This window comes from Nymphalis io, chromosome 16 (genome assembly GCF_905147045.1).
Source record: "Nymphalis io chromosome 16, ilAglIoxx1.1, whole genome shotgun sequence".
Classification (NCBI taxonomy): Eukaryota; Metazoa; Arthropoda; class Insecta; order Lepidoptera; family Nymphalidae; genus Nymphalis; species Nymphalis io.
This window is the reverse complement of record NC_065903.1, coordinates 6,312,408-6,337,466: the sequence shown is the minus strand read 5'-3', so window position 1 is coordinate 6,337,466 and position 25,059 is coordinate 6,312,408. Positions and strand designations below refer to the sequence as shown.

General features: G+C 33.7%; 3 protein-coding genes across 6 annotated transcripts; 2 read left to right on the top strand and 1 right to left on the bottom strand.

Moving 5' to 3' along the window:
* Positions 1 to 1,138: 1,138 nt before the first annotated feature.
* On the top strand, positions 1,139 to 10,788 carry LOC126774544 (integral membrane protein GPR155). 4 transcript variants are annotated; one of them, XM_050496110.1, is made up of 16 exons: positions 1,139 to 1,262; positions 1,473 to 1,585; positions 1,664 to 1,953; positions 2,024 to 2,319; positions 2,801 to 2,922; positions 3,008 to 3,173; positions 3,707 to 3,934; positions 4,003 to 4,155; positions 5,585 to 5,750; positions 5,863 to 6,000; positions 7,248 to 7,262; positions 7,768 to 7,900; positions 8,022 to 8,208; positions 8,510 to 8,685; positions 8,910 to 9,035; positions 9,294 to 10,788. In XM_050496110.1, the coding sequence occupies exons 2-16, from the start codon at positions 1,494 to 1,496 to the stop codon at positions 9,484 to 9,486; spliced, it is 2,481 nt and encodes an 826-aa protein (XP_050352067.1). In that variant the 5' UTR covers positions 1,139 to 1,262; positions 1,473 to 1,493; the 3' UTR covers positions 9,487 to 10,788. The 4 variants fall into 4 exon arrangements, with proteins under 4 accessions (XP_050352067.1, XP_050352065.1, XP_050352068.1 ...); XM_050496108.1 differs by having other exon boundaries at positions 7,245 to 7,262; XM_050496109.1 differs by lacking the exon at positions 1,139 to 1,262 and adding an exon at positions 1,293 to 1,311 and having other exon boundaries at positions 7,245 to 7,262.
* Positions 10,789 to 13,459: 2,671 nt separating this feature from the next.
* On the bottom strand, positions 13,460 to 15,174 carry LOC126774577 (DNA-directed RNA polymerase III subunit RPC8). The gene is made up of 4 exons (XM_050496151.1): positions 14,969 to 15,174; positions 14,003 to 14,186; positions 13,775 to 13,915; positions 13,460 to 13,688 (listed from the first exon to the last, which is right to left on the bottom strand). Exons 1-4 carry the CDS (start codon positions 15,077 to 15,079, stop codon positions 13,477 to 13,479), a joined length of 648 nt encoding a protein of 215 aa, XP_050352108.1. The 5' UTR covers positions 15,080 to 15,174; the 3' UTR covers positions 13,460 to 13,476.
* A 2,445-nt stretch (positions 15,175 to 17,619) lies between these two features.
* On the top strand, positions 17,620 to 24,810 carry LOC126774545 (ecto-NOX disulfide-thiol exchanger 2-like). The gene is made up of 10 exons (XM_050496113.1): positions 17,620 to 17,791; positions 18,534 to 18,677; positions 18,771 to 19,393; positions 19,866 to 20,090; positions 20,161 to 20,344; positions 21,170 to 21,276; positions 21,774 to 21,896; positions 22,496 to 22,639; positions 22,989 to 23,132; positions 24,382 to 24,810. The coding sequence occupies exons 1-10, from the start codon at positions 17,785 to 17,787 to the stop codon at positions 24,571 to 24,573; spliced, it is 1,893 nt and encodes a 630-aa protein (XP_050352070.1). The 5' UTR covers positions 17,620 to 17,784; the 3' UTR covers positions 24,574 to 24,810.
* The last annotated feature ends 249 nt before the right edge of the window (positions 24,811 to 25,059 follow it).

Here is a 25,059-nt window from a genome sequence, read left to right as displayed (position 1 = left end):
CCTCGGCATACAGGCCAATTGTGCTGCTAAACGAAACGGGCAAATTCTTCGAAAAATTTCTCGCTGCCCGTCTTATTCAGCACCTCGACGAGGTGAGGCCGGGTCTGTCAGAGGCTCAGTACGGGTTCAGGGTGGGTCGATCAACTATCGACGCCCTGGACGCCCTGAAAACCCGGACCACGGATGCAGTGGCCCGAGGGGACGTAGTTTTGGCAGTATCGATAGATGTTGCGAACGCCTTCAATAGTCTTTCAAGACTATTGGGGAGGCACTCCGATACCACGGGGTGCCTGCCTATCTCAAAAGGCTGTTGGGGGCATACCTCCAGGACCGGGTAGTCCTCTGGGAGGGGGGCGATAGGCGTCTTGTCCGGCGTCGGGTAGGCTGTGGCCACAGGGGTCAGTTCTCGGCCCAATTCTGTGGAACGTTGGCTTCGACTGGCTCCTGCGGACTTCCGTCCTTCCCGGAATGGGGGTGTTGTGCTATGCGGGCGACACTCTCATCACGGCGACAGGGCGGAATTATCAGGAGGCAGCTCGCCTGACCGAAGTCGGTACGTCGCTCACAGTGAACCGCATAGGAATGTTGGGCTTGAGGGTCTCCATCTCAAAATCACGGTCCACGTCGAGGGGCCTCGAGGGGCGTGTATCACCGTCCAGGGGTCGGTGATTAAGGTGCACTCCCACATGAAGTATCTGGGCCTGACCCTGGACGGAAGATGGAGCTTCGGGCAGCATTTTGTCCAACTTTGTCCACTTGAGTCGCTGGATAACGAGAAAAGGCGGCACAGTGACCTTCAGACTGACTCAGGTGCTTACTGGACATGGGTGCTTCGGTAAGTATCTGCACGGAATAGTCAGGCGGGAGGTAACACCCTCCTGCCACGAGACACATAAATGTGTTTTTCCAGCGAGAAAAAAAAAAAGTTTAACTCAGAAAGAATTATAAGAACTGACACTGATTATAAAATATGATTTTTATAACAACATATTTTAGATTTATTTATGAAATGAATAACCAACAATGATTCATCCTGATTTTATTATATCACTTTTTGGGGAGATTTCGGGTGAAAATTGAGAATTAATTTGCCTGTTTGGTTGGAAACATACATATAGCAACACTTACTGCTGTCGGCTTAATTTTATTTTATTGATTTTGTATTCGCCGATAAATTCAGATAGATAAAAATAATATGCAAATTTAAATTAAAGAAGAATTCGTAAACATGTGTATAGCCAACGCTACTTCCTTTTAAACAGGTGAATAATAGATTTTTGGTATTGCATTTTTGAGTACTTATTTCTTGAGGTATTTATTTATAAAATTAATCGTAAATATTTAATAATTGTATAATTCATAATATTCTTGATTATTTTTGTAATATTGTCTAGTGACAGTTTTTATTGGGCATGTGATTTATATTTTTGACAAAAATATGCGCTATATGTCTATTTACTATTTGTTCACAGCTGGTTAATAAAAAAATAGAGATGGATACAGGTGTAGAATTTGTTGTTAATGATACTGTATCAGACCATTTGTATCCAGCATTGTTTCAGTGTTTTACTATTATTATTTGTGGGTGAGTTGCATGGATTTAAATGTGAAGTGTTGTTTTATTAAATGTTATAGACATTAAATTAAATATTTTTAATTATAGATATATAGCAGGACGACTCAATGTTGTCTCTAAATCGGAATCTAAAGGTATTGCTACATTTGTTGGAACTTTTGCATTACCCTCTCTCATATTCTTGTCATTAGCGCGTCTTGACTTTAGCATAGTTAACTGGACATTTCTGGGTGCAATACTGTTAGCTAAAGGACTTGTCTTTTTTGCTGTGGTCATTGTTACATTGTTAGTTTCAAGACCTATACACTTAGGACAAGCTGGAATATTTGCAATATTTTGTACACAGAGTAATGATTTTGCATTAGGATTTCCTATAAGTAAGTATTGTTCTAGAGTAATATGATTATTATAAAAAAAAAACTTATTAATAATATGTTTACTTTTTAGTTAATGCTATATATGAAAAGACACATCCGGAGTATTCTCTATATTTATATTTAATGGCACCTATATCTCTTGCCATACTCAATCCTGTTGCATTTATCCTGATGGAGATAGATAAGCAGAGACAAAGTCCACCAACAGTAGTTGTTCCTCAACAACATTTACAAAAGTTGAAGATGTTACTGCAATTATGTAAAGGCATTATCTTCAATCCAGTACTAGTCATGACCATTCTTGGTATAATGGGAAATATTGTTTTTCAACATCAATTATCTGTTTACATTGAGGGTCTGTTAGAAGTAAGTATTTTTTTCTACTTAATATGATTTATCACTAATTTATGTCATAATAACTTGTGTTCATTTAAACTATTTAAATTTTGTAAACATTTTCATGTGTGAAAACAATGGGTCATAATCTGTGACATGCTAAAACTTATTAACTGTTTGTTTTGTATTAGTTTTTTTTTTTTTTTATATAGAATAGGAAGGTGGACGAGCATATGGGCCACCTGATGGTAAGTGGTCACCAAACGCCCTTAGACATTGGCATTGTAAGAAATGTCAACCATCGCTTATAGCCAATGCGCCACCAACCTTGGGAACTAAGATTTTATGTCCCTTGTGCCTGTAATTACACTAGCTCACTCACCCTTCAAACCGGAACACAACAATATCAAGTATTGCTGTTTTGCGGTAGAATATCTGATGAGTGGGTGGTACCTACCCAGACGAGCTTGCACAAAGCCCTACCACCAGTAAGTTGTATTTGTTCTTTTAGGTATTTGGACAATCTTTCTCTGCAGCAGCATTGTTTTTATTGGGCTTGCGAATGGTTGGACAAATAACAAGATTAAGAGGACCTGCTCTCATACTACCTTGTGTATTGATAATGGTGAAATTGTAAGTTTATATCAAATCATTAGCGGTTTTCAGGCTGTGTTACAACTAATTATATAATTATAGTGGTGTTTGGTTTGTGTTTTAGGATCATTCTACCAGTGGTAATGAGAGAATGTGTGAGTACATTAGATGCTGGAACAAACCAATCTGAAACTCAGTCTTTATCTACATATGCATTCTTGTATGGAACAATACCAACTGCACCAGCTGTGTTTGTGTTTTCCAATCTTTATCATCTGGAGATTGACTTGGTAAGGATTATTTTTTAAATGGCTAAGCATTGACAAACAAAATATTTATATCATGTGTGGAAAAACGTATTACGCGTTTTCTCCACGGGAACAGTGGGGCGGGGGGGGGGGGCTTTGTATGTGGGGCTCGCCGATGTCCAAGGCGCCGAGTGCGCTAAGAAAACGGCGGTACCCTTTCTGGCTTAACGAGGAGCGCCACGGGATGGCTTGCGCATGCTACTATGACGTCATGTTTCCAACCTTAATTATACCATAATTACACCTTAATTATAATTGTGCTATATGAAACATTAAGAATTGTTTCTAATAGTTTTTTAAAGATTTAAATAAAAAGTGTATCATACCTACATATGGCAAATCTGAATTGTAATAAAAACATTGTCATAGAAAATATTCTATGATAAATTTTACTTTTGTCAATTAAATTGGTTCATTGCCAAACCAGAAGAAATGTCTGAAAATTCTTAGCACTCTCATATGCGAGTGGGAAATGTAATGTTTAATTAATTTTTGTAATTTTAATTTTGTTCTAGATGGCTTCATCCATGGTAATCTGCACATTTTTGTCGGCGCCTATAATTTTCCTCTCCGCGGAAGTTATATCAATTAACAAGGACTATGCGGAACAAATACAAAAATTTGGTTTTGATCTATCAATAGTAGCTCTACTAGCAGCTCTCTGGGTGTTCATGGTCTTTACAGTCACCAAGAAATATAAAAGAATACCACATAGATTGACTTTATGCCTTAACATTTCTCAGGTATATATTATATATATAATGAAATATTAATGTTTTCTCCATGTTAAAAATATATTATTATATTTTAGATATTCCTAGCTATAAGTATGCTCTGGGGTGGACCGTCTAGCAGCTATTCACCAACATGGCAGACAACAATGCAACAAACATTGCAGCTGTTCAGTACATACTCTTGCTTGCTATGGACACCTATGCTGACTATAGGATTGCTAATGCTGGAGGTAAGATTCCCACTTAAAGTTCATATATTTATTTACATATTATTATTGATTGTAATAAATGTTTATGTATATTAATATAATAGACTTGTTTATTTGAACATGCTATTCAATAAACTATTAGAATGACTTGAAAAAATATTTTTGCATTTTTTTAGAAATGTATAGGCTATTTTAATATGATGCTGCACTCACGGGACCAGATCAGAAACATTATATGCGGGTGAAACAGCGTTGATTAGCTGGTAGTTATATAATTTTAATATTATGTTAGCCTTTATTACATGATTTTGAAATATAATTTTAGAAATTATCATATTATTTTATATGTTGTTGCATTCTATATTTGTATAAAAACAGTGATAAATGAAAGGTAATTAATCTGTAATCTATGTTTAATGAAAAAAAATCATTTTGAATATCAGTACCAGTAACAGCGTCTTAATGTCCCACTGCTGGGCTAAGGCCTCCTCTCCCTTTTGAGGAGAAGGTTTGGAGCTTATTCCACCACGCTGCTCCAATGCGGGTTGGTTGAATACACATGTGGCAGAATTTCAATGAAATTAGACACATGCAGGTTTCCTCACGATGTTTTCCTTCACCGTCAGGCACGAGATGAATTATAAACACAAATTAAGCACATGAAAATTAAGCGGTGCTTGCCCAGGCTTGAACCCACAATCATCGATTAAGATTCACGCGTTCTAACCACTAGGCCATCTCGACTACTATTTTGAATATCAATTTATCTTAATTCCTTATAATAAACATTATAAACTGTGCAAACTCGCGTCGATGCTTGCGATACACTCAACATTGTTATTTATTTATTAATGTGGATTATTGTGTGTAATTTGTTACTTTACTAGTGATACGATAGTATGATTGTTTTAGGAATTAAATTATTATGAAGAGAAAGTTTTGAAATGTCAAACATGTATTGTACATTAATGGTATATAATAATTAAATATATTTTTAATAACACGTTTTATGTATTTTTTGGAGAAAATAATTTACGAATATATGAACTAAAGGTTATAGATGTATATATTACTGGTGATAGGGCTTTGTGCAAGTTTGTCTGGGTAGGTACCACCCACATCAGATATTCTACCGCAAAACAGCAGTACTTGATATTGTTGTGTTCCGGTTTGAAGGGTGAGTGAGCCAGTGTAATTACAGGCACAAGGGGCATAATATCTTAGTTCCCAAGGTTGGTGGCGCATTGGCTATGTAAGCGATGGTTGACATTTCTTACAATGCCAATGTCTAAGGGCGTTTGGTGACCACTTACCATCAGGTGGCCCATATGCTCGTCCGCCGTCCTATTCTATATAAAAAAAACAGAATTAAAACATCTGTTACAACCTATAGTTAAATAGTCTGTATACGTTTCCAAGAACACGAGCTAACGTATAAGGTGTCGCTCAGAGTCGCGGGCCGTGCTTCGTGGTGTCGCTGTGGCCGGTGCTGGCGTTCGTGGCGTGGGGCGCGCCCGCCGTCATGGTGGGCGCGCTGCTGGCCGCCTCGCGCGCCGACATCGGCTCGGACGCGGCCGACGCCATCCGGCTCTGTGTACTGTTCTTCTGTATCACTTGTGAGTTTTTTTTATCGTTATAATTATATATATTGATATATCATTTTTTTATAATATTATACATGAATGCTAGGACAATTTTCCTCATTGTAATAGCATTTTAAATTTGTAGTGACGACGGGCTGCCTCATCCTGTACGCGCGGTTCCGTCGTCGCGGCTCGCTCGAGACGCCGTCAGTGTTCGACGAGTCGTCCAGCCTCGTGGAGAACGCGGAGCCCACCTCGCAGACTCAATCACTATCTAACTTTGGTAACTGCGATACTTTTATTAAATATAAGTTAGGTCTGTAATATTTACTTACAGTAACAGCCTGTTAATGTCCCACTGCTGGGCTAAGGCCTCCTCTCCCTTTTGAGGAGAAGGTTTGGAGCTTATTCCACCACGCTGCTCCAATGCGGGTTGGTAGAATACACATGTGGCATAATTTCAATGAAATTAGACACATGCAGGTTTCCTCACGATGTTTTCCTTCACCGTCAAGCACGAGATGAATTATAAACACAAATTAAGCACATGAAAATTCAGTTGTGCTTGCCCGGGTTTGAACCCACGATCATCGGTTAAGATTCATATTTACTTACTACACCATAAGTAGTAAGAAATAGGGAAAGTTGTGTGGTTGCAAGACTAACTGAAGTTATAACTAGTGTAAGAGAGAGATGAATGGAAGAGAAAAATCTTACCCTTTTTTAACACTGGAAAAACGCGTTATGCGTTTCCTCCTCGGGAGTGAGAGTATGTGAGGCTCGCCGGTATCCGAGACGCCAAGTGCGCCCCGAACATCAGAATGTCTACTAAAAACAGCGGTACCGTTTCCGTCTTAACGAGGAGCGCCATGGGATCGTATGCGCATACTACCGTGAGAGAAATAGCACCCAAGATTAACAGAATATGGGCAAGTTTTATTTAAATTTTACGAAAAAAACTACTCTCATATAATAATGTCCTCTAGACCGATTTCGGACAATCTCAAGAGAGTTTAGCCAACTGCGCATGAGATATATAGTGCACAAGTGTGCGCACAAACACACACCTTCTATTCCCTAAATGTCATAATCCGATGAGACGGCAATCTGACACGACCGGAAAGAGTTCACGCATAGGACCAACGGCTTTACGTGCTTTCCGAGGCACGTGAGCGTACACACTTCTAACTTCCAGACTCCGGGCTGCTACTGAGAATTTTTGACAGAAAAACTCAATAACTTTTTATTGGCCCGAACTGGTATTGGAACCCAGGACCTCCGGGTTTGTGTGGCTTTACATGTAGACACTAGACCAAAGAGGAATATCATGATATAGAGTCAAGAAAACATTGCAAATTGCCTATTAGGGAACAGATGGATTTAAATAGGATTTCGATTTGGACATATTTAAGATATTAAAAAAATATATTATGTAATATTTTTAGACAAAAAGATGGGCCACGCTTTAAGTGCCGACTTCATACTCTATATGTAAATACAGTATATGTTTTTGTTTCATTGCACCAGAAGGAATGGAGGATCAGGGTAAGTACATTTAATGTGGAGTTATACAAACGACATCATAGTCGCATGCGGACCACATTTGATTGTAACATACCTTGCACTGTTTCATTTACCATTTAGACTCCGTTGCACTTAATTAATCATCTCAATTGTTATTTCATATTTGTTTAATTATAAACACTCATTTAATTGTAATGTTGAATTGTAATTTAGTTTTAAAAATGTAGTGTAAATTTAATGTAGCTTATAAGCATTATCATAGTCATAACTAAAATACTCGGAAAGGCGTCAAAAATAATTTAAAAAATTTATAGTAGTTAACATTTTGGTTTTTATTAAAATACTCACTAATCTCTACAATAAAGCATCCATCTGGAAATTTGAACTGCGTGAAATGTCGCTATCCAAATGTATCGCATTGGTTACATGGCATTGGATGATTTGATATCAGGTTATGCCCAATTTCTCAATTAAAATATTAAAATGATGAACCTTTTAGAGTGTCAGAAGATAATATATTTTACAGGTTGCTATGGGACAATAACAGCAACACCATCGCCGAACAAGAACGGGAATTGTTGCTCTAACGATCCTAACTGCAACAATGGACTTGCTGCAGACAACTCGCGTGACATTGAAGATATCGCCAACAACGAGAGGTCAGCAAACAGAACTTTATCTTTTCAGTCCAACCGGTCAATTTAACAAAATAACTAAAAAATAATTCCAAATTATTTAAAACGCCTATTTGACATACTATGTACATAACTTTTTCTCCAGAGATTGCGCTTGCCCTCCGTCCCAGAAGTTGAAATGCAACTCGAACGCTCCTTGCCCATACTTGAACGAGCTGGACCAAGCCGCCAACCAGTTGGGGCTCCTCCCGCCGGAACAGAGCCGTGGACGCGGAGGACAGCTGCTCAAACACACCGTGCTCATTATAGCTTACAGTCTCATGATGTTTCTGGTAATTTTGTGATTACGTGATCTTTGACACCATCTGTGTATAGCGCGACCATTTGGTTATTTAAGAGATTTTTTGGATAAAATAATAGTCCGCCTCATTGGTCTAGGAGCTGGATTCTAAGGTTTCAGATCCTGGATTGAAATCCCCTGTTGGGCCCATTAAAAGTCATTAGGTATAATAATTTGATTGCCACCATTGATGTATCTTGATATTTAAAAAAATATTATATATGAATAAGTAATTTACATTTTAATTCTAATCGTGGAAGTAGTTGATTCATATTATTATTTGTGAATTTCAGGGGTTAACCTTCACGGCTTGGAAGATGATGCGTAAGGATCAAACAGGTGTTTTTATAGAGATTGAATTCCTTGACACGGCCGCGAGCAATGGGCAGGCTTTAATCATGTTCATACTATTTGGACTTGATCCTGAAGAAATTTTCATACCTGCTTTACGATATCTCAGGACTAAATGGTAAGTGTAATAAGATTTACAATCGTCGTGTAACGTGTAGACTATTTATGAACTTGAATAAAAATAATAATAATTAAAGAATCCTTTTGGCGGACCTTTTGGGGTATCGTCGCCCTCAGTCCTAATGCAATGTTTGCGATTATGGAGGAAGAAATACAATTATCACTAACTCATTGAAAAGAGGGAATCTTAATATTATTCATTTGAAAATATTTTAATTTAAGGCATGGAGCAGATACAGTAGTGTTGCCACCAGTAGATGATCTCAAGTTCGAAACTAAACATGTTTGTGAGCAGTTCATCACGCACCACCTTGACCGTTGTAAAGAAGCAATTGCAAAAGACACTAGGTAATTTAAAAATATTTATAAACAACTTATGTGCCGTCAGAACAATATTAATAAATTTTATTAAATGGTTGAAATAATGGGTATACATTCGTGTGTATACCCATGTTTAAATACCTCATTACGATAAATCATAGATTCAAAGCAAATCTATAGTATGGATATAATTTTATATATAAAATTATTATATACCAGGTACATATATTGATATTATATGTTTTATATATACATTGTCTCACCAATATAAAAAAACATATACAGATGGCGCATGCGCACTTATCGGAACGTATTCCGCGGGTCATGCTTGGTGCGCTGGCTGATCCAGTGCGGGCTGGCCAATGACGAGCACGAGGCCGTCACGTACGCGCGACACTTGCTGGACGGCCGCCTCATCGCGCACGTCAACAACGCGCACCACTTCACCAATTCCACGCTTCTGTACACCTTCAAGTAGTGACTGAACCGACATTGATTATATGATCTTTGTTCGCTATTCCGATTAGATTTATACAAAAGTTAAAGTTATATAGCCGACTTTTTAAACATTTCCTTTTTTTCACTCGTTATAATTAATTTATTGTCATATCACAAGTACTTTTTAAATATGTTAAGAAATAATTATTTTCAACATCACTTTAAATGAATAATAGTAGAATTTCGTTACGTCTACGTTAATATTAATTATTTACACTTGATAATTTTTTCGCTACAATATGAAATATGATGTTGATACTATTTGAAACTATTTTGGGTTTAATTTGAACGTAATTTTTCTCTTTAGTAATAATATTACAGCATTATTACAGATACATCTATATCAGATATAGATATGATCTGATAGCAAATAATTATTTATATAGACATTAGTTACTTAAAATAGAAAAATGTGTCACAATTTTAGTTTTAAATAAGTAATATTCATGCACCTCATATATGAATGGCCCACAATAGTAGTACAATTATAAAAAAAAAGTTCAATATGTCATGTTTTTTTTACTTTTTATTATTAGTTGCCTCTATCGTTTCATTTCTATTATCCAGCCCACATACGTCTTTATTTTATCACAAGTTTTTATGCATTTTTTTAGAGTACTTAAAAAAACTATTATAATGGGACAAATGGAGTGTAACTAGCATTATTTATCAAAATGTTTCATATTTTGTTGAAATAATTTATAAATCAATCTAAATACTACACTTATGTAGTGATAAGTGTTTAAAGACAGTTACTATTATAAATTTAACATTTATATCATTAAAATGTGTATCTAATTTAAATCAGACATATACATATATGTATGATGATCTGGAAACCATTATCATAGTGTTTTAATCACTTGTTTATATATCATTGCACATGTACTCTTAGAAAATAATTAAAATATCTTGTAAAAAACATGAGATAGAGCATGTAATGTGACATTGTCATAGCCTAAATATAATATTTTATTATATTTTCTGACAATTTTATTAATAAAGTCGTAATAACATTTGACCATTGTTAGATTCCATATTTTAAAGTAAATAAATATATAAATAAGCTTTCTAGTAGTTATTCTAATATTAATTTATTTAAAGTGATTGTTTGTTATTGTTTTTTCTAAAAATAGTGTTAAATGGATGTAGTTAGTTTAGAAATCTGCTCTCTAAGACATGTTATTAGAAAACGGAATCATTTAAATATATTTATTGAATTAATCATATTGATAAAAAGTTAATTAAAAAAAAAAGTATTTTTCTAGAGGTATGACTTAAAATAGCACAATCATTCATAATGTTTATATTTGGTCTTTCGGTTATAATATTTATATATATATTATATATTATAATTGTTGAAATAAAATACAGATCAAAAAAACTATATCTCCATTGTAATAGTGAATTTGTTCATAAGCAATAAATGCTTAATAAACTGACTTAGTGTTATACCTAAATTATTTCAGACTCAATGTTCAGATTTTTTTCAATAATTATGGTATAAATATAATATACGAATAATATAGATATAATTGTTTTTAGGTGCTTATGATATTAAATTAGCGTATTTACAAAAATAATACAAGATATATTTCTTTAAATATTTCTAATGGTTGTTCTTATGTACTTTAATGATCAAACAATAGATCTCAATGGTTTTAAAATACTTTATGCATGTCTTAAGGATTTTTCTGAAAATATGCTTGATCAACGTATTTTTCTTTGCTAAAAGACATGGTTTTTTTACTCAATGTGATATGAAAGGCTGTCGCTTTGTTTAAATATGTATACATTTGCTTTGTCTAAAATATATGAAAATGTAAGTATTTGCTATAGATGTAGTATATTATTGCGTAAATATATGAAAATATATTTTATCATTATTATATATTGTGTAATGAAAAAATAAAAATATATTATTGTTGCAAATCAGAAAAATTGTATTAATAAATTTTACTACATATATTTTACGGGTATCCACAAGTCACAAACACGCGTTAGTCATGGTGCCGAAAACAAAAAATAATTAGGAAATGATTTCTTAGGTTTTGAGATTGTAACAAATTGAGTTAAACAACAAACTATGAACGGGTTTATCGCGTATATTTTAACATTTTTATTATTTCCTGACTGAAGGTCTTTGAGATGGCTAAAGAAACGGCTATTGCTTCACCGTGACCCTCTAAGGCCTCGCTCCAAAGGTGGGTGGTATATATTAGCATATCTCCGGTCGAGCGTCCCCTGCGAAAACCATATTGGTTATCACTAAGGAGCTCGTTTGCTTCAAGATATGTCAGGAGACGATTATTTGAGATACGCTCTATAATCTTACAGATTATAGAGGTGATTGTGACAGGTCTGTAATTGGCTGGGTCTGCACGGTTTCCTTTTTTGGGTATAGGCTGAACATTTGCAAGCTTCCAGGATCTCGGAACTTTGTCAGTTTCTAGAGAGAGTTGGTATAGACGGGTCAGAACACGAGACAACTCGGGTGCACAACACTTCAGTACTACTGCTGGAATGCCATCAGGACCACTGGCCTTATTAACGTCCAGATTCAGCAAACATTTAAGTACCTCTTTTTGGTGGATTTTAACGGCGCTCATTTTAGGGCCAAACGGAGGTAACTGAGGTGGACACTTGCCGTTGCTGTCCAGACGAGAATACTCTGCGAAGAGATTAGCAAATAAATTTCTCCTTAGCGCTGTGGGCCAGGATTCCGTCAGGTTTGTGCAGAGGAGGCAGTGAAGAGCGACAGAGGTTTTTCTCGACTGACTTGGCGAGACTCCAGAAAGCTTTGCTCCCTGAGGGAAAGGAAGCTAACTTTTCCCCTATACGGCCAATGTGGTCAAAACGAGCTTTCCTTATCGCTTTTTTACAAGATTTAGCAGCTGCGTTGTATGTTTTCTTCTTAGCCTGGAGATCCAAGGCTTTGTTTTTACGAGCGTTAACCCAAAACAAATAGGCTTCACGCTTACGCTAAGAGGCATTCGGTATTAAACCACGGGCGAGCTTTGGTGTCAAGGGATAGAGTATACATAAAATATAAATAAAAACTATAAACAGATGTATATAAATATACATTGATGTATACGATATAAAACTGCCTCAGTGTTCCTCAGTAGTAGCCCGGAGTTTGAAAAATGAGTATTTATACTTTAGTGTCTCTGAAAGAACATAAAGGCACGATCCGCCCTAAACTCTTTCCGGTCGTTTCCGATTTGCAGTCCCATCTAATTTATGAGAAAGAAGTTTATGTGTTTGTACACTACAATGTGTCTTATTCGTTTAGCTAGGTTCTTTGGAGAATGGCCACTGTGAGCGCAATCCGTCAAGAGCATATCATTTACAACTAAGATAACTTTAAAAGTGCTGAAGTTATCATTTTGCCAAAGTTCAGTCTCAACTATACAGTATAGTTTACCAGTTATAATGAATAAGTAGTAATTACTCTTTTTAAATGGCATAGTGCACCAAAGATTTGGAACCCAAAATAAGTTATGCTTTTTTTATAATATAGGTGGATAGTCGTACCAATACCATTTGATGGTAAGTGGTTACCAACGCCCATTGGTATTGGACCTGTGAAAAATATTAAACATTACTAACAACGCCAATACACCACCAACCTTGGGAACTAAGATTTTATGTCCTTCGTGCCTGTATTTACACTAGCGCACTTACCCTTTATGCCTGAACACAACAATGCTATTTATTGGTGTTTAGTGGTAAATTGATGAGCTTATCTACCCAAACTTGTAGTTGCAGTACAGCAAAGTTCTAGCAACAATATTCTTATCTTAGTATAATTTATTTTATATACTTTGATATTTTATAATTATTTTGAATAATAAACTTAATCTCTAATCTTTATACAACATACAACTATACACAACATTTTTGAGGTGACTTTATTACTAAACTAACATAGGGCAAATTAATTGCAAGAGAAAGGTCTAAAAACAATTTATTCATCATTATCTAGGTCATCATTTTCATCACCGTCTACATCTTGATCAGGTGTCTCCCACCAAGTCAATAAGCCTAGTCCAGGTTCATTAATTCCACCTAAAATTTTATATGGAGCTATAGCTTGTACTGGGCAGTCACCCCCCGGTGGACCACTTGGCAAACTTTCTTGAAATGTTTCACTTGTGACTCTAAATCTTATTGATTCACCTGTAAATGAAATATTTAAAATGTTAGTATTCTTATTATTTTACAAATGGAAATAGTAAAAGTTAATAGCATTTAAAGAAACTTACCTGAATCCATAAATAAATCATGTTTTTCTCCATCTTCTTTAGGATATTCCCATACCCAAGCTTGATCAGTTTCATCAAATCTAGATGGATGCTGGAGGGCATTTACTGGTATTAAAATATCATCGAAAAACCCCATAGTGACTAAAAACAATTTATGTATTTGTCAATTTCTGAAATTGTTTATCTTTAAAATGACAATTTATGAATTATTATATTTTACTAACTTACCATGTACTCCTTCTCTACTACAACTTCGAATTTTTCCTATTAAAATTTCTTCCACTAATGGCTTAAATATGATATATCTAAACTTAACTTCAGTATGTGATGAACCATCACCAGGAAATATATATGAGTGTCCAATATTTGTAATATCAAATAATGCTATGCATAAACCTACATTTAAAACTACCTAAAACATAAAAAATATTAAATATATTTTATGTTGATAAAGTTACTCACATTGTACCAGTCAATTAAAGCCAGAAATGGTCTGTTGCTCGATTTCTATGGAAGAGAAGATTTGGAGCTTATACTACAGCCACCACTCCTTTTTATATACATAACAATATAATTTTACTTCGAAAATTTCATAGAGGTTTCCCATGTTATTAATTTTAATGTTTATATAAGGATAATATTCTTTATATAATTTGGTCCATGTGGTAAATGTTAATATGATTGTGTGACGCAACTTATTTGAATGAGATGTATAGGATTAGGGAAGGATGGAAATGAAACATTAAAAACAAAGGGATCACTATTGTATTTTTACATTACTACCAAGCCTGTTTTTTTTGCATCTAAATTACTTAAAATTAAGTGCCATACTACAAAATCAAGCTTAAACAACAAATGCAAAAAATCTTTCTGATATGGTATTATTGCACTATTAATTGTCATATAATAATTGAATCTATAGTTTATTAAAATCAAGTTATTTTTAAAATTAAAATTATAAACCAGTTCTGAAGGGAAAAATTGAAAGTAGAAATATTACTGTATTCATGTTTTGTATAGTTTTATTTCCATGAATACTTAATATTCCTAATATTTAAATAATGTTTGTAGTTTTAATTGTAGTCAAGAAATATACAAAAAAATTTACATCTGTATAGTAACACAACTGATTTAAAATAGACCGAATTATAAGGCTTTATAATGTAAAAAATAGGTTATATCCAAAATAACTACCTTATTCGCAAGTTTCCTATTTAATAACGTTGTAATTGATTCTGTTAAGCTTTGGTGAAAATTTTCAGGGGTAACTCGTATAACATCTTTCATTTCAGCTAAAACAAACATTTTAATTTAAGACTTTACAATAATAACTTTCAAAATAAAAACATTGGCGCTTTTGATAACTAAAGTCTAAATATTATGTAGACAGCGTTGACACTTGACAGTGAACTAGGTACAAGGAATACATCAAGGCGCCGTGAAGCCGCGATTCAGCAGAGATAGCTTGTCAATGTGTGCGTATAATGTTGCCATAGTAACTGCATTCCCTGTTTTAGGAGATAAATAATTTTCAGCATTTAATTTAAACAAAATGAGGTTATTAAATTTTACAGTTTAATATTTATTATACATTTTTTTAATTAAAATATTTTTTGTTTACAACTACACCCAAAAACCGTTGCATTGTTTCCGTTATCAATAGCACTTCAGCATCCTTATATGGTACTGGATTAGCATTCTCCTCAGATGTTGAATCTAAACGTAGACAGAGAAACTAATAGACGCAATGATGATTTCCTTCTCACTCACAAAAGAAAGAGAACGAAAATTACGTTACAAATGGTTTAGACAGAGATAGAATTATGAAATCTTTTGTCCCTTATGGCGTAACCAGTTTTGGTGTTTGTCGCTACTTAAGTATTACTTGATTACTTAGATTCGTTAATTTTTTATTAAATTTTTTTTATTAAAAACTGGAGTCACCGACATAGCTTGCAAAATTAGCAGGCTGAAGTGGCAGTGGGCTGGTCACGTATGTCGTAGGACCGATGGCCGTTGGAGCAGACGAGTCCTAAAGTGGAGACCGCGAATCGACAAGCGCAGCGTAGGGCGCCCTCCAGCCAGGTGGACCGACGACCTTAAGAAGGTGGCGGGCACCAACTGGATGCGGAAGGCGGAGGACAGGAAGCTTTGGCGCACCTTGGGAGAGGCCTATGTTCAGCAATGGACAACGATTGGCTGTTGATTGATTGATTGATAATAAAGAATAATTGTCACATATATTTCTATGTTAACCTCTTGACTCGGAATCTAATAATATTATAAATTCATGAAGAATGTTGAATAATGTTGTCATTAGCAAATTATAAATAAGAGAATGAATAAAATAAAATAACATATTTATATATAACGAAACACTAGGCTATTATTGGACTCCGTATTTATTTGTTTAGATTGTCGACGAGCCGATATTTATCATCGAAAATCGGAACATTTTTTTAGCTGACGCTGGCAGCACTTACATGGTATATATTCATAGTTTAGGAATATAGTATATTAAAATAAACAAAAATTGAACAATAAACACAATGAACGCACTAACTGTCAAGTTTGAAACAAACACCAAAACTGGCTACGCGATAAGGGACAAAAGATTTGATAATTCTATCTCTGTCTAAACCATTAGTAACGTGATTTTCGTTCTCTTTCTTGTGTAACAGTAACAGCCTGTTAATGTTACTTTGCTGGGCTAAGGCCTCCTCTCTTTTTTGAGGAGAAAAATTGGAGCTTATTCCACCACACTGCTCCAATGCGGTTTGGTAGAATACACATGTGGCATAATTTCAATGAAATTAGACACATGCAGGTTTCTTCACGATGTTTTTCTTCACCCTCAAGCACGAGATGAATTATAATCACAAATTAAGCACATGAAAATTCAGTGGTGCTTGCCCTGGTTTGAACCCACCATCGTCGGTTAAGATTCACGCGTTCTAACCACTAGGCCATCTCAGTGTTTTATGTAAGTGAGAAGGAAATCGTCATTGCGTCTATTAGTTTCTCTATCTACGTTATATACTCTTTGGTTACTTGCACAGTATTATAAAACTTCTTCCGTAGACTATTAACCCCACCTACATATAGGCTGTCTAAAATTATTATTTTTTATTGATAACTCCAAAAAATGTTATTAAGATCATTAAGCAAATATGTAATGTACACGAAAAAAATTTATCGGTAATCAAGTGTCAATTCTCACAAAATGATCTCAGACGCAAGACGAAAAAGCGTGAGACCACGCAGTGATAATTTAACAGCTATTTGAAAAAATATTTATTTACTTTGTTTTTGGAGTGTCATGATAAGTCCCTTAACATCACCGAAAACGTAATATTTTCATAAAATATATGACGGGTCATGTCAAAGTAGATTAAGGTAAACCGCGACTGTCGCTTAAGCTCACAAACTTGTAATATTAAAAAGGACACTAAAACTATAAAAAATATTTAATTGTAAATTTGTATAATATGGTAAATATAATTTATCAAATTTGAGTCTACCCAATTAATTGTCTATCTGTAATCAATATACAATTCTTTATATCTCATTTTCAAATTTAAATAGATTGATTATTACAATGTAATAACATTAAAAATATTATGTAGTCGACGATTAACAATTCATTCAGAATATAAAAAGGTTAAACAATTCAAAATAATTATTTCAATCGAATTACTGTTTATTTTTGACTAAGCAAAGAGAATAATAAAATCCTACGCCTTATGTCATTTGTCTATGGATCTAGTTTTCTCTATGGTCTCATCATTTAGTGAGTTATTGACTTAGCGTTTTAAATCTTATTATATTAACAGAATAAAAATATTATTAGTTCTTGACTCTTGAATTTTTATATTTCATAATTGTTATGTACTGTGTTTCTATTGCGGAGCTTTGGTATAAGTACCATTAATAATTCATATTAATATAAAATCAAATAATATCAAGTTACGATAGTTAATGATTTTATTTTTCTATCCTTGAAGGAAGTAATGTCAGGTAGTGTATACTGTTTTGATTATAATGAAGCAATAATTTGGATACTTATCCCACTCAAATCAATGTCGCGATAGGCCTGGTAATATTCCACCTAAATTCTTAGACATTGTAAGAAGTACGAACAATATTAGTCGTATTATATACTTTTCTTAAAGTTTTTCTTATAAGAGAAATCATTGTTATCAAGATTTGTAATTCAATTCTGCTATTATAGATTATTATTTTTAGTTTAGATTTTTCAACCATTCTTAACATTATTTAATTTAATTTTACAAATTTGCTAAATTAAATACCAATAGAAACTCCTATCAAATCCTTCAATCAAATTAAATTTAAATCCCATCAAATTATTTTTGCTGTATTATAAATAAATTAATACAAATATTGTTAGAGATCTGAAGAACCTAAAGAAAAATGTAATAGATATTTTGTAGATATCTAAGGCAGTTTGATTAAATATTAAATCAAACTTCTCTTCTAAAGCAAGTTTTTTAGCAAGACTTTTTCTTTTATTACTTTCTACAAGTTTCAATTATATAAATATGGTTTTCATAACTATCTATGGTTGAATATCTTCAACTACAAAAACAATTTACATGATTATATATGATGTTTTATATAAACAGTAGTATTTTGATATTATATTATTTAAACATACTATATTTAATTGTATTATCATATTATATATTAAGTACATATAGGGCTATTGTTTTAATTGTACTTTATTATAATTTCCTTGCAGGAAGAAGAGATAGATCTAGGTCCCCTTTAAGAGGAGATAATAGTGGGCGGAGAAGAGATAACAAAAATGGAGATCACAGTAAAAATTCTGATAACATGTCTAATGTAATTAATCCAATGATGATGCCGAATATCTATCCTCAAGGTATGTTGTTAATTATTTCAAATTTCCTTTATCTTATAATTTTTATTTATTAATAATAAATAACTATTTATATCTTTTATTATTTCAATTCAGGAAATATGATGATGGGTGGAATGTTTAATATGATGATGCCTAATGCTATGATGGGCGGAGGTATGATGACATCTCCTGGAATGGACCTGATGCAGGGACCTGGAATGGAAATGATGTCTCAAGCTACTATGGATATGTCAACAATTGGACCTCAAACTTTACCACCTGCGCCTCCCCCATTAGATATGGGTATGATAGGAGGTGTTATGGTAGACCCTTCTATGATGGGAATGTATCCTCCCAATATAGGAAGTGAAGTGCCACATGATAAAAAGGAAGTAATTTTAAAACTTTGTAAATTGATTCCACCTGATCCAGGAACTCAGCAACCACCACGTAGAGCAAGACCTCCAGGTTGCCGAACAATCTTTGTAGGAGGATTACCTGATAAAATAAGGGAAAGTACAGTTAGAGAAATATTCGAACGCTATGGAAGAATTCAAATCTTAAGGTTGTCCAAAAAAAACTTTTGTCACATACGTTTTGACCGAGAAAGTTGTGTGGATGCGGCAATGATAATATCAGGATATCGAATAAAGCTTTTGAACAAAGATAAAGATGACATTGAAGAAGATGAGGACTCCCATGCCACAAATGGTTGGCTGCATGTTGACTATGCATTGGTAAGAATATATTTTTTTAATTAATTGATTTAAGAGCAAGCCAGATGGTCCAGTGGTAAGAATGCATGAATCTTAACCAATGATTATTTCAAACCCGGGCAAGCACCACTGAATTTACATGTGCTTAATTTGTGATTATAATTCATCTCGTGCTTTACGATGAAGGAAAACATCGTGAGGAAACCTGCATGTGTATAATTTCACTGAAATTTTGCCACATGTGTATTCTACCAACCTGCACTGGAGCAGCGTGGTGGAATAAACTCCAAACCTTCTCCTCAAAAAAGGGAATGGAGGCATTTCGCTTAGCAGTGGGACATTCACAGGCTGTTACTGTATACTGTAATTGATTTAATTTTATTGAGTAGCAAAAGATATTTTAATTTTAATCATTCTAAATAAAAAATATAATGAACTACAAAATTTAGTGTTTGTGGAAATGTAATTGTTTTTTTTTAATGTTAATTAATAGAGTAGAGATGATCAAAATGAATATGAAAGACGTCAGCGTCAAGCCCTTCGTGTCCAGCAACAACAGATACAACAGCTAACAGCACAACATGAGGCTATAGCAAATCGAAACATGAACTATCATCGCTCACCATCACCTGTTAGAATACAACCATTCTCTAATGCAGCTGTTGTTCAATTAGCTGAAAAGATAAAGAATGAAGAACATTTTCCGAGCACTCTGCCCGTAAGTCATACAGGTTTTATATTATGGATTTGAATATAAATGAAAAATAATTAACTGTACTTTATTATAGACATTAATATCATGGCTTGAAAGAGGAGAATGCTCGAAAAAAAATTCGAATCAGTTTTATTCAATGATTCAAGCTACAAATTCACATATCCGAAGGCTATTTAATGAAAAAATGCAATCAGAGGAGGAATTACAGGAATGCAAGGAGAGAGTGAAAACTCACATACAGAATATTATAGAGCAACGTAAGTACATCATTGTGTTCCCTGTAAGGTTCTAGTCATGCATTCACCTTGTAGGTGAATGATCACTTGGTCACTCTCTTATCTCTCTCTAAAACGAAAGCATCCCTTAGAAATTATCTCTATGTTAATATAATCTCTAAGGTAAGATGTTGACTGCGACACAGTAATACGTAAGTTTATTTTTTTTAATACATTGACGTTTTATTAAATTACTCTATTAATAAGTTTTTATATACATTTTATTTCTTTATTTTATAGTAAAAGTTTTTTTTAACTAGTGGGTTTTAAATTTTAATTGAGTTGCTTATAGAAAATGGGATTTTAAATGAACATGAAATTGTTGCAATTTCATAAAATACTATCGGGAAAATTTTTCCTTAAACAAAATGTAATTTTATTTTGATCTACTCTTGACTTCAATGTTCAATGTCGTCATTAAACTACGGGCGCCAACAGGTTATGGTCCAATACATTTTTTCTCGATACTAAAAGGATCTGTGTGTAAGTTACAATGCTTTGACAAATTATATCTTTCTTATATACTCGTCATATAAAATCAAACTAATAATTTCAAACTAGAATAAAAAAATATATATTTGTCATAGCATTACAATATTTGGGTAACTCTGTGTGTTGCACACTACACTCTGCTCGAAGCGAGGCTCGACGCACGGCGGTCCACCGGTGTCACGAGCACACGTGCCATCCGTGACTAGGTAGATATGCGATGTTGAGGCTCACGAGGCTGGGCGGTCACGATAGTACTACGGTATGTTTCTCTAGCGGCCTGTCTCTATCCTTAAACATAATTTCTGTGAACCTCAGTCGAACAGGTGGCGAAAGTGTTTAGTGCGGCCACCCACCAGCGTGTGTGGGACCACTTTACTAAACCCCAGCGGAAGAACATCGAAACATGGCAGAAAATGACACAGGTAATTGCGACCTGTTTGATAACAACATTAATAAATGTTCAGGGTGTTCGATTAAAGGCATCGCCGATTCCATTCGAATACTCGAATAGCTATTAAAAGTGTTAAATGTTAGTCTACGTTTACCTGAGTCACCGAAGGACGGCGCAATCGAGACACAACACGACAAAAGTTATGCTTCATGTTATTCAATTATTTTAATTAATCCAACTAAGGTAAAGGTTCAAAAGTAATAAATTAAGGGGAAAATGTTCAACGTCGCTAAATTATCGTTCAGTATTCTGTTTTGTATATAAATTTGGGAAGACAGCAGTTACAGGTTTGTACGGAGGAGGTGTAATAAAATGTTATTACTAATTACACTTTATTTATATATATAATAATAAAATATATGTTTCCAGCAAACCATGATTGTATACTTAATTTATTTTTATTTATCATACTTAATCTAAGCAATATAATCCATTGACTTTAATCATTAATATAACGATTTTTTTTAGGAATTTAATACTTTGAAAGAAGAATTTAATGAGAAATTTGTAGTAGATGACACAGATTTTAATGGATTTAATAACCGAGTTATTAATTTCGACAATAATAATGAAGAAATACAGGAACTGAAGGTAATATTTAACACGTTGATGTATTCAGTTCAGTTAACCATTTATGTTTTATTAATAAGAATTGTCATTTGTGACAAGTTAATTATTTTTATTGAAATTAAAAAGATTGCATTTGTCGCAATATAAATAACTATACATATTATTATGATATCAGCGCTGGTCTTTGATCAGGGTACAGCGAGAGTCATTTCAGTTATTGTTATAGAAATAATAATTACCACATTTATAATAGTAAATAATGCAATGCAACTTTTATGTACCTATGGAAATTGTTATTGACGTTTTCGTGCCCCTTGCTACCGGGGCTGAGAGCGATCGCTTCTCTCGCACTAACCTTATACTGGTGGTAGGGTTTTGTGCAAGCTCGTCTGGGTAGGTATCACCTACTCATCAGATATTCTACCGCAAAACGGCAGTACTTGGTATTGTTGTTTTCCGGTTTGAAGGGTGAGTGAGCCAGTGTAATTACAGGCACAAGGGACATAACATCTTAGTTCTCAAGGTTGGTGGTGCATTGGTGATGTAATTAATATATATAAGTATAATATTAATATATATAAATTATATTGAAATATATTGGCTCTTTCATGAACCTTCAGCGCGAGAATGAAAGTCTTCGATTTCAACTCGAAGCGTACAAAAATGAAGTTGATGTAATAAAAGCAGATGCGCAAAAAGAAATGGAGAAATTTAAAGCTCAATTTATAGCACGGCAAGCTTTACAAGGAGCGATGGATAAAACTGTGAGTTGATTGGATTCAATTTATTGGAAATTTTCAATATTATATACAAATTAAAATTATCGAATAAAAAGTATAAAAGTAAAAATGGTAGATATAGGTTTATTTATTATACGAGATATGTGCAAATAAATATTTTATTCGTAGATTTTAAATTTAAATTGGCTAAATAAATTATATGTATTACTATAAATATTTCTTGAAATAAAAAATTAAAAAAAAATCTAAAGTGTATTTAAATATGACTTTGTAAACTACTAAATTTGTTATAATTTTCACAAATACGATTATTTAAATTATTATTTTTATTAAATTTAAATAATTATTTTTATTAAATTTATATTATCCTCAGCCGCCTTTACCTTCGCCTGTAAATAAACCGCCGCCTCCACCGCCTTTACCTGAAGAACTCGACTCTAAAGTTCATTTGAAAGAAGAAGTAGAGGTCCAGTGTGGAGAAGCGAAGTTGATTGGTGTTATGTCCGCATTTTTGCAGGTACTTTATTGATTCTTAATTAGTAGTTTAAATGTATTGTTAGGTTAGATATTAATTAGAGTTTGTTTATTTTATTAATTATAATATTATATTTACGTTTAGTCCAGCGGTACTCAAGCTGCGGCAGTAGACGGGCTTTTTTGGTTGGCCCACTTTATGTTACTTTATTTTGAACTATTTTAAATTTCAAAGTTTTTATTAACACCTTAATAATTTGAATTAAGCAACTGTTGTGGCCACGGACACGGCATAAATCCGTACATAGTTGTTTAATTTAATCTGTAACTATCTCGAAACCTATGAAATCATTACCTACATGTTTTGTTTGTGGTCCGCGACACCATGACTAACACGTGTTTGTGGCCCCTATAAAGAAAAGGTTGAGTATCCGCTGGTTTAGACGGTAGCTAATTTTTGATTTCCAAGTGCTATCAAAACAAAATAAGTTAATTTATGTGTGTAGTTTATAAACTGTAACTGGAGAAATTAGGCGTCTGACGTTAAATTATTTAAATATAAACTTTTTAAACTGTAAAGGTCATTTTTATTACATTGTAAGTGTTCGTCACCAACAATAGACATCGGAACTGTAAGAAATATTAATCGATTATGCGCCGTCAATCTTGAGAAATAAGATGTTATGTTCCTTATGCCTATAGTAATGCTGGCTCTCTCAAGTCGGAACACAACAATACTAAGGCTATGTGAACTTGAACACAATTCAGTGATACTTAGTATTGGGGCTATGTGAACTTGGCACCCGACTTTTGAAAATCGATTTTTTTCTTTTTGATCCTTATAGATATTCGTGTGTAGTTGTTTGTAGTAAATTTTTTTTCGTTTGAAGTAGCTCTAAAAAAAATTGGAGGACAGCGAAAAAAACTCATCCCCCGGCTTTGTCGAACCTCAAAATTAATAGTTGATTCTTGAAGTGAATCGTATGTAGTTGATTGTAGTGAAAAAAATTCGTTTGTAGTTGAAGCCAAAAAAAAAATCTTTAAGTAAAAAAAATATTTTTTTTAAACTTTTAAACAAGTTTTACTACAAAAACGAAAAAAAATTTACTACAAACAACTACACACGAATATCTATAAGGATCAAAAAGAAAAAATTCGATTTTCAAAAGTCGGGTGCCAAGTTCACATAGCCCCAATACTAAGTATCACTGAATTGTGGTAGAATATTTGTGACGAATTAGTGGTACTTACCCAGACAGGCACGGATACTTATGACGGATACTTTGTTTCAGGTGCACCCACAAGGCGCTAGTCTCGATTACGTAGTGTCGTACGTCCGTGCGTTGTTCCCGAGCGTCTCGCAGGCGACCATACATCACGTCCTACAGAAACATGACGAAGTGTTCGAACGAACCACTAGTGGCGTCGGAGCTAATATCGAAAACAGATGGACGTTTGTTGCTTTCAATACTAAGACAAACTGAAAATTGTAATAGTTGAATGAAAACACTATATATTTCTATGTTATAGAGTTTACTATTGTAAAATTTAAAAATTAGGATAATGGTTATAACCATACTGATATATATCTTATACAGATGATACCGTATCCGTACCGTTTTAAAACTATTTGGTTGGATATTGTTTTTCAGGCACTTAAGAGTATGGTATAAGTTTTTAAAATTTATATTTTATATTATGTAAAAACAACTAAAAAACCTTTTAATAAAATTGGTAAAAATGTTTCTTAAACTTGTGTTTTAGTTAATTCTGTCGAATGAGTTCTCGTATTTTCAAATATTCATAAATGGTATTTAAGATGATAAGAATAATTACATTTTTATGTTTTACTATTTTTTTATTTTTTACGTATTGTGTGTTAAAAAGATGACGTATTTTTATAAAAGTAGAAATCAATATAAAAAATATTATCAATAGATTATATTAGGTCCTTACATATGAAATTGGCA